This window comes from Dendronephthya gigantea, unplaced genomic scaffold (genome assembly GCF_004324835.1).
Source record: "Dendronephthya gigantea isolate DGI-Jeju-01 unplaced genomic scaffold, DenGig_1.0 000052F, whole genome shotgun sequence".
Classification (NCBI taxonomy): domain Eukaryota; kingdom Metazoa; phylum Cnidaria; class Anthozoa; order Malacalcyonacea; family Nephtheidae; genus Dendronephthya; species Dendronephthya gigantea.
The window spans coordinates 190,989-201,599 of NW_021163062.1; the positions used below are offsets into that span (position 1 = coordinate 190,989).

Consider the following 10,611-nt stretch of genomic DNA (forward strand, 5'->3'; position numbering starts at 1 on the left):
GAGGAGAAAAGTAAATAAATGTAGTTACAATCCGAAACGTCATGTAAGCAACAATGTTGCAATCATCTGTTCTGCATAAATTCGGTTTGCTTCGGCACATGATTGTACTGTGATTGTACATTTTTGAAGATTTCTCCTTTGTTCGAATTGTTTCATTATGCTTTTGAATACGATTCTCGTTTTTGCGACATTTTTCACGACTATTCGAGCTGATACCCCTGCAAATTGCACATTTGAAGATGTTCAGGGCACGTGGACGTTTATATCGGTGAAAATGGCCACGATAATACATTGAACTGTAATACAAGTTGGAAAGCTGTCACCCAACTGCGCGTTCACTTACTGTTTCCAGACATCGCCTTAGATGATGACTATAACAAAGGATTCTGGACAATGATATATAATCAAGGCTTTGAAGTTGTCATAAATGGCACCAAATTTTTCGCTTTTTCAAAATATGTTGCATCGGGAAGTAAGGTTACGAGTTATTGCGACCAAACAATGCCAGGTTGGTCACATGATGCGCAAGATGTTAGCAAGAACTGGGCATGTTTTATGGTAAGTTCAAGTAAAGTCATAGGCAGCCTAAAAGTAAGCATGAGCCATCAATGTTTAGCATGCTTATTTTCGGACAGCCTGATGATGGCAAATGATAGCATGTGTAACGTTAACCTATACTTCAACCCAATTTTTACTCTAGGAAATCATGATCGAGACTGTCAATTTATTTTAGACAGGATATATTGTCATCATACAATACAAGGTCACCTAATGGTTGGTGTTAGGTTTAAATAGCATTTTACTGTTACCCCACTTGTAAGTAAACTAGATTTCCAACCTTGTGGTACTCTTAATGACAACAGTTTTCAATGTTGTTAGGGTCTGGGTGAATCATTTTGGGCCAAATTGTGTTAACATATTGTTTGGTCCTGAATTATTTTCTTAGGTTTCATCCATACTAACCTGTATGTGTTGATTTCCAATTTATTTCTTATCTTGCACAGTCTTATCTCGCAATATTTTTGTTGATTTACAGGAAAAAAGATAAATTCCATTCAAGCTCCAAAAGTTAGCAACATGGCATTCCTGAGTTCATCTAAATATGACAAACCATACCGACTAAACAATGACTTCATTGTAGCCATCATTGAGAAACAAAATCATTGGTTTCCCACGGTGTATAGGGAGTATGAAAAACTTACACTGCGAGAAATGATGTATAAAGCTGGAGGACCAAAGAAGTTCCAATCACCTCCTCCAAGGTACAGTAGTAATTGATGGTGTTGGTGTGCATCTTACATACAGTCTATCCTGTATGGCAAAATACTTCTCCCAAAAGTATACTACACTGGATGTTACTTTAAGTAGCGATAGGAAGTTGTATATATAGCAATAAATGTACTAAACCTACATAGGCAAAAACTCTGAGCCTATAGTTTATCAACATGCAACAATGTTGTGCTGCCATTATTGTTCACACTTGTCAACAACATTGAACAATGATGTTGAAAATGAATCAGGTGTAACAATATTGTTCAATGTTGATAACAACTCCAATGTTGATGACAACTCTGAACAATGTGGTCAGTAAAACATTGCTCCATCCTGGTCATATCAATATTGCATCAACCTGATCATTTTTAGGCATGTAGGTTATTTTTCTTTAATCCCTATAAATGTACAGTTGATTCAATGAAGTTGTTCTTCAAAGCCTTAAATTATGACTTAGGTTACTTTTATTATTATGGCTATTATTTGGCTACTATATTTTCATTATTTTAGCTACTATATGGCTATTACTTTTGGCAGTTATTTTGGCTGCTTTTATTAATAATTTTTTTTATTATTTTATTATTTTTTATTGTTTTTGCTACTCTTATTATTTAGCTATTTTCATTATTATTTATTAACCTACTATTATTGTGGTTACTTTCCAAGGCTGTTCCAAAACACATTTGCCTCATCATTTCTTTGTTTAGACCCGTCAAAAAAGAAGACCTTGAGGCCGCTGATAAACTACCAACTTCTTTTGACTGGCGGGATGTAAATGGCGTAAACTACGTCAGTCCTATACGAAATCAGTTGCAATGTGGCAGTTGTTATGCGTTTCTACCATGGGAATGTTTGAAGCCCGGTCACGTATTAGCTCTAATCTCACCACTGGTTACATTTTGTCCACCCAAGATATCGTCAGCTGTTCTGAGTACTCTCAAGGATGTGAAGGAGGTGACGCGTAATTTTTTTCATAACCTGTGCTGGGTTTTTAAAAGCCGATTAGCTTTATAGGTACTGAGCCTCCTAGAAACATTTGAAGTTAAGCAAATTTCTATCGAATTCTACTAAAATGCGGGCAAATTTTCGCATAAATCGGCAATTTGCGCTGACCTAATTCCAAAAACTTTTCCTGAAATCGTTCGTCTACCGCTTCAAAATTTCCTTCCCATGGGGTCATACTAATTACCGACAAGAACCGACAAAAACCGACAAGAAGCTGAGAAACACCGACAAGAAGCAGAGTAATTAGTATGACCGTGAAAATTTTCCTTCCCATGCCCATGGTTTAATTTTGGATTAGTACAGATCTTCAAATATAAAACTTTTGGAATTGAATCCTCAACTCAGTCTTTAGGGCACATGAGCCTGGTTACCGAGATTTAAAAAATTAACTTTAAAGTATTGAAAAATGTCTTTTTGAAACAGAACAATCGCATACTATTGTGAGTATGATTACACGACTACCAAAATCGAGTTATTTACACATTTCAATACCTTAAAGTCCATTTTACGCCAAGTTCGATCTCGGTAGTCAGGCTCATGTGAACAGCCCCTAAGTAAAGCGCAAAAGTGTCTTTATAAATCAAAGTGGAACTACAATTCCTATGGTGGAAGGCTAAACGAGAAAATCATTATATTTTTAAGGTTTTCCTTATCTCATCAGTAAATATGGTATTGACTTTGGTTTGGTTGAAGAATCTTGCTATCCTTATGAAGGAAAAGACAGCAAGTGTACCGAATCATCCTCATGTGCTCGTCATTATGGCAATAACGACTATCACTACGTTGGCGGCTTCTATGGCGCCTGCAATGAGCCGTTAATGCGGTTAGAACTCGTAAAAAACGGGCCTTTTTCCGTAAGTTTTGAAGTGACCTCCGATTTTATGCACTACAAAAGTGGCATATATGTCAATCCAGGTAAGTAGACGGATGAAAAAATCTTCTATCGCGAGTGCGGGCTGTCACAGTTACTATTAGGGATCTAATAGAAGATGCACAAATCTACGTACGTATAGAGGTGACATGAAATCAGCCGGTAGCGTTAGAAAACGAAGTTTTTATTAGTTTTACGTGCAGCACTGACCTTGATCACCAAAAGGAGTCCATAATTTTTATTCCTCTCCTTATATGTCACTATAAAGAACAAGAAGCAGTATATATTATTTAGTAAATGACATATAATCAGGCATACACTACACGGATTAAACTATAAGACATTTAGAAACTGTGAAAATGACGACAGTATTACTTCACGTCCACGTCGTATAGATTTGGTGTATTTTAAGGTCCCTGTGATTAATTGATGTAGTTCACCCCCTGAAGTCTTCATGTCGACGCTTAAATTGCTTGAACTGGTGAAGTTGTGATACACGGCAAAAATTGATCAGGTTGTAGCAGCAGGAGTGAACAATGTTGTGCGTGTGCTTCATCCTGTGAGCAGTGTTGTTTGCACTGTTGTCGAACCATCAACTACTTGCTTACGCTGTTGAAACTTGTTGTCATACTTGTAATCATACCACCTGATTGTCATGTAACATGTCATACAAAGCCTCTTAAAAGCCACGTTTGAAATAGTTCCATCAATCAAATAAGTGTTCACTGAACTCCATTTTTGTTTCATATTTGCCGCTTATTCTTACTCAAACTGCGAAGATTCACCAATACAATGTGGTATTCCCATAGCCATGTTTCGGAAAAGCAGTTCTAAATAATCTTCTGTGATATCTGTGATATACCGTTGGCGGACAAGCGCGTTCTTAATTCGTCAACTACATGGTAAAGTTATTTGTCCGCAAAAAAACATGATTTGCCCCCAAAATATTTTTTATTATATGGTCTATAAACTATACGTAAACTGCGCGCTATTATAAATGTCTATTTTCACGTTTTCATGTCTAATTCATATAGGAATGTTTGTGTATTTGTATTAATGGTGTTTTATATTATATATCTGCAGGTTTGAAAGATAAATTTAATCCATTTGAAATCACCAACCACGCTGTCGTTGTAGTTGGCTATGGCGTCGATGAAAAATCTGGAATGAAATACTGGATTGTTAAGAACAGCTGGGGTACTGGATGGGGAGAAGATGGATATTTTAGGATTCGACGTGGTACAGACGAATTGTCAATCGAGAGCATTGGAGTAGCAGTTACTGTTGCGAAAGATTTTTGAGTTCATTTTTCTTTAAAAACATTTTACTACGAAATCAATTCTTCATAATTTTATATTGACAATAGCAATGAGTGGGTATAAGTCATTAACGTGCAGTGTGTGTGGTTGTCTTTTTCAATCAAATTTAGTGGCATGCACAGCGATAAATCATTTGATGAAAAATGTGTGTAAAATATATGTTAGCTAAATATCCAAGGTCTAAAACGAACGAAAATTATTAAATCAATCACTCTCAAAGTTCGAATGCAATGTTCGCGAAAAGAAAAGATATTGTGAGCAGATTTTGCATTAACGACAAAATGGAATCTAGAGTAATATCATAGTAGCATTCCGTTTTTATACCATCCGTTTTCATATCGTGTGAACGCAACCCTGGAGAAAGTTTAATATACGTAACTTTTCTCTTCTTTCATATTAGGAATCCAACTTTGCATGATATAAAGCTTCGTTATACGTCAACTCAGGGTGAATAATCCGTAATGCTCGTTTCTGCACATTTTCAATTTCCCATGACAAGTAGTTGGGAAGACTTGAAAGGAAAACGTGACAAGCGTACTCGACAACGGATCTGATACACGCGGCGTAAAATTTATATAAAGAACTGGGTTCCACCTCAGCGCGTTTTAGTTCCCTTAATTAATAAATAAAGTCGTTTAGAAGCTTTTTCAACGACATTACCTTACGTGCTTGATCCATTTCAAGTCTCTTGTAATTGTCGTACCTAAGACACTTGTGGATTTTACAACTGTTTCTTCCATGATGACATATTGCCAGAAAAAGTTTCGCGTTCAAATTATCACGCAAATTTGGGCTGCTATAGCTTTATAGTTGAAAGGATGCCTATATCTTCTTTTAAATTTAGTTTGGCCCAGAATGATGTAAGAAATTACAGCAGTGGAAATTCCGCTTCGCTGGTCCAAAACCTGTATATAATTTTACATTTATTCAGGAATCGACACTTTACAACAATTCACGCTCTAATACACAACTAACTTACAGCAATGATTCTAACCTATATTTATAATAACAAAACAGGATGCTTTACCAAACAATGATGCATTTCCCTGACGCATCTCGGTTAAAATCTGTGGTTTTCGCTCCACCACAGCCCACATTTGCGTCCGCTTACGTTATTATGTGGAACATTGGTTTCGCGGTTGCTACTACGTGCTACCTCAAAACCTCCATTTCCTATGCTATATAGGGTGTCCCAAAAAAAACGAAAACTATTGAAATCACCCATAACAATGCAATTGTTAGAGTTTGAATGCCTAAGCACTCTGTTGGGACCCACAGGTGTTTAGATGTTCATTTTTATGCATGCATATGATGCAGTAAAATTTGCTTGTTCGCAAAAATGATATTTATTAACAATATTTACAATTTACAAATATGGATAACAATATTTAAATTGCATCTCAAGGACCATGACTTTCGACATGTCCCCTTTCTCTAGCAACACAAAGCATTTAGAATTTTAAAAGTTGCATTAAATCCGCACGGGCTGAAATTCGTGAACACGGCATTCAAATTTTAACAATGAGTCATTTCAATAGTTTTCGGGGTTTTTTGGGACACCCTGTATAATACTAAACTTACGTTTACATATAATAATTCCTTTAACAATACATATACAATTCACGACCATAACACTATATATTTGCGCATATTATGTAAGTATGTATGTATGTTTCGCGTGCATGTGCCTGCGTTAATGCGTTTCCTTGTTTTCAAAAGTTCTCTCCTTATGCCTATTTCGCTGATGAAAACCAGGGCCCGGTTGTTTAAAGCGAGGTTAGCGCTAACCCTGGGTTAAATTTTAATCCGCTGTTTTAGTTTATTTGCTTCAACACCGCCGCTTGTTTCAAAACTTTACAAAATAAGATTTCTATATTGAACCAGAAAATACCCATGGTAAAAATATTCAGCTTTTATGAACAAGTGATGAAAAAAATTGATGAAAAAATTTGCGTTAACCCTGGGTTAAATTAACCGGCTTTTAAACAACCGGCCCCAGGATGTCAATACGAATATTAGAAATTGATCATTCAATAGAAATTAATATAATTATAAAGCCAAAGGTGAATACAAAATATTCTGCCGTTTGACTGGACGAGCGACCTCGGACAGCACCTCACTTCGTCTCTGTTTGCCAAATTCTTAAGTCCATGAGGATTTGAAAGTTATTCACTACTGTCGCGTAATGCAATGATTTTGTATCGACATTCTCTTTTTTCACTTTATATCTCGATTTCCATATTTCTGTCCAAATTATATGCATGCACTGTTCACGTGTCCGTCATTTCTAAATATAAATAGTTAATTGTCACTATACGATAACAACAAAAAATATTAATATATAATTATATGCAATATCTAGCAAAGGACAGAATTTTGAAATCTACTCCGTAAAACACAAGGAATCTAGTGATGGAAATCGAATTTATATATTTTCTGTTTAAGTTTAAGTAGTTTCCAAAAATGTAAACAGTTAAAAACTTTGGAAACCACCAAAAATGCTATTAAACAGATTATGGAAACATATTTAAAATTTTTTTTTGGTATATTTACTGTAATAAAATGAGTTACCTGGGAAGCTTTTGTTGTAGCATGTTTGACTTTTCCAAGAAATGTCCATGAATCAAAAGCTCTTGTTTTCTTCAAGGAAACGTCTACTTCCACCAGTAGGCCGAAGTTAGTAGCTACTTGGTTGGGGGACCACTAGCATGGGAATACTTCGTGTCGTAGACGTCTATTGGCAGGAAATCATTTTCATGTTCCACTTAAGTTACATACCTGCGAAGATTTTCTTCGAAGATTTCCCAAAAAAATGCTCCTGCATCAAAAGCACTTGTCTTCTCTGAGCAATTGTCTACGTCCACGCCACTTGAAAAGCACCGGTACTTGTCTGATCACCTGGGAAGCTTTTGTTGCAGTTTGTTTTTACTTTCCCGAGAAATGTCTCAGGATCAAAAGCTCTTGTTCTTTTTGAGGAAATATCTACGTGTACACCACTTGAAATGCACCGTACCAGTTCTCGTCTGATCATCGAAGTTAAAACAAGTCGGGCGAAGTTAGTACTTGGATGTGTGACCACTTGAGAATACTTGGTGTCGTAGGCTTCTTTTGATTTATTGCCAGGAAATTATTCCAATGTTCTCATCACAAGTTACCTGGGAAGCTTTCGTTGTAGTTTGTTCGACTTTTCAGAGAAATATTTCTGAATCAAAGGCTATTGTTTCTCACAGCAAATGTCTACGACCAAAACACTTTGAAAGCGCCGGTTCTCGTGTGAACACCGAAGTGAAAACCAGCAAATTAGTAAATGAATTGGTCTCCATCTAAGAAAATTCTTCTCGTAGGTTTCTTTTGATTTATAAGTATGAAATTATTCCAATGTTCTCATTAAGGCACCTGCGAAGGTTTTGATCCAGTTTGTTTGACTTTTCCGAGAAGTGCCCCTGGATCAAACGCTCTTTTTTTCTCTGAGGAAATGTCTACGTCCATACCACTTGAAAAGCACCGGTTCTCGTCGGATCATCGAAGTTAAAACAAGTTGGGCAAGTTGGTATTTGCATGGGTGACCACCTTAGAATACTTCGTGTCGTAGACTTCATTTCATTTATAGGCAGGAAATTATTCCAACGCACTCATTAAGTTAGTTGGGAAGCTTTTCTTGGAATTTGTTTGCCTTTGCCGGGAAATGTTCCTGGATCAAAAGCTCTTGGTTTCTCTGAGAAAATGTCTACGACCATACAACTTAGAAATTCCGAAGATAAAAAAAGTCGCACGAACTCAATAGTTTGATAGATGCCCACATGGAAACAATGGCGTAGGAAGCATCCAGAGGTTGGGGGGGCACCAGCTTCTAGGGGCACTTTTGGTTAATAAAAATGACGGTTAAAATGGTTAATAAAAATATATATATAGGGACGGTTTGACTCAGGGACCGCCGACCGCAGAACATTTTTCGTATTTCTTGGGCTTCGTACTGCTATGGGGTCCGGGGACATGCTCCCCCGAGAAAATGTTGAGATATAGGCCTCTGAAATGGCCGTAAATCCCTCTCAATTTAGGGATTATTGGGAAATAGGAGATACTTTTTTCTTTCTTTTCGCTTCCCAAAAAGGCATTTTTTTTCACAAAAAGGGCACTTTTGTTCCCTTGAAAAATCTTGGGGGGGCACGTGCCCCCAGTGCCCCCCCCCTTCCTACGCCACTGCATGGAAATATTTCGTGTTGTTGGCTTCTTTTGATTTATTCGCAGGAAATCATTTCAATGTTCTCATTAAGTGTTTCAGTTTTTTGACAAATGTTCCTTCATCCAAAGCTCTTGTTTTCTCTGATAAAATGTTTACGTCCACCATATCTCTTGGAAATTGCACCGAAATTAAAACAAGTCGGGCGAAGCTAGTACTTGGTTGGGTGACCATTTGAGAATACTTCGCATCGTAGTCTTCTTTTTATTTAATAGCAGGAAATCATTTCCATGTTCCCATTAAGTTACCTGCGAAGATTTTGTTGCAGTTTGCTTAACTTCCCCGCGAAATGTTCCTGGACCAAAAGCTCTTGTTTTTCTGAAGAATGACTACGTCCATGCCACTTGGATAGCACTGGTTCTCGTCTGACCACCGAAGATAAAACAAGTCGGGCGAAGTTAGTACTTTAATGGGTGACCACTTGAGAGTACTTCTTGTCGTAGGCCTCTTTTTATTTATTGGCAGGAAATTATTCCAGCTTACTCATTAAGTTACCTTTGAAGCTTTTGTTGCAGTTTGTTTGACTTTATTCGCAGGAAATCATTTCAATGTTTTCATTAAGTGTTTGAGTTTCCCGACAAATATTCTTCGATCAAAGCTCTTGTTTTCTCTGATAAAATGTTTACGTCCATCATATCTCTTGGAAATTGCACCGAAATTAAAACAAGTCGGGCGAATTTAGAACTTGCATGGGCGACCACTTGTGAATACTTCGTGTCGTAGGCCTCTTTTGATATTTTGTATAGAAAATATTCCAATGTTCTCAATAAGTTACCTGTAAAGTTTCGTTTTAGTTTGTTGTTTGACTTTCCTGAGCAATTTTCTTGGTTAAAAGCTCTTGTTTTCTCTCAGGAAATGTCTACGTCTGTGCCACTTGAAAAGCACCGGTTCTCGTCTGATCATCGAAGTTAAAACAAGTTAGCGGGATTGGGTACTTTCATGGGTGACCACCTGAGAATACTTCTTGTCGTAGACTTCTTTTGATTTATTGTCAAGAAACCATTCTCATGTTGTCATCAAATCACCTGCGAAGATTTTGTTGCAGTTTGCTTAACTTCCCCGAGAAAAGTTCCTGGGTCAAAGCTCTTGTCCTCTCTTAGGAAATGACTACGTCCATGCTCCATTTACCATTTGGAAAGCACCGATTCTTGTCTGATCACCGAAGATAAAACAAATCGGACGAGTTTAGTACTTTTATGGGTGACCACTTGTAAATACTTCGTTTCGTAGCCCTCTTTTGATTTTTTGTTTAAAAAATATTCCAGTGTTTTCATTAAGTTACCTGAGAAGCTTTTGTTTTAGTTTGTTTGACTTTCCCGAGAAATGTCTCTTGATCAACAGGTCTTGTTTTTTTCATTTACAATTTGGAAAGCACCAATTCTCGCCTGATCACCGAATATAAAACAAGTCGGGCGAAGTTGGATGGGTGACCACTTGTGAATACTTCGTATCGTAGGTCTCTTTTGATTTTTTGTATAGAAAATATTCCAATCTTCTCATTAAGTTGCCTGTAAAGATTTTGTTGCAGTTTGCTTAACTTCCCCAAGAAATGTTCTTGGATGAAAAGCCCTTGTTTTTCTGAAGAATGTCTATATCCACTTGTGACCACTTGTGAATACTTCGTGTCGTGGGCCTCTTTTTATTTATTGGTAGGAATCATTCTCATGTTTTCATCAAATTACCTGCGAAAATTTTGTTGCAGTTTTCTTAACTTCCCCGAGAAATGTTTCTCGACCTAAACCTTTTGTTTATTATATGAGGAAATGTCTATGTCCATACCACTTGGATAGCACCGGTTCTCGTCTGATCATCGAAATTGAAACAAGTTGGGTGAGTTGGTACTTGCATGGGTGACCATAAGAGAATACTGCTTGTCCTAGACTTTTTTCATTTATTGGCAGGAA

The 10,611-nt window shown here is 37.0% G+C and overlaps 1 protein-coding gene and 3 pseudogenes across 1 annotated transcript; all 4 read left to right on the plus strand.

Annotated features, from left to right (window-relative positions):
* Window positions 1-94: 94 nt before the first annotated feature.
* On the plus strand, window positions 95-4,687 carry LOC114528914 (dipeptidyl peptidase 1-like). The gene is given in 7 exon segments (XM_028550625.1): window positions 95-260; window positions 263-558; window positions 1,030-1,262; window positions 1,980-2,107; window positions 2,110-2,226; window positions 2,920-3,192; window positions 4,232-4,687. Coding segments are annotated over 7 exon segments (1,368 nt in total). The 5' UTR covers window positions 95-157; the 3' UTR covers window positions 4,450-4,687.
* Window positions 4,688-7,944: 3,257 nt separating this feature from the next.
* LOC114528994 lies at window positions 7,945-8,062 on the plus strand (annotated as a pseudogene).
* Window positions 8,063-9,034: 972 nt separating this feature from the next.
* Window positions 9,035-9,153, plus strand: LOC114528993 (annotated as a pseudogene).
* Window positions 9,154-9,564: 411 nt separating this feature from the next.
* On the plus strand, window positions 9,565-9,683 carry LOC114528996 (annotated as a pseudogene).
* Window positions 9,684-10,611: the final 928 nt, after the last annotated feature.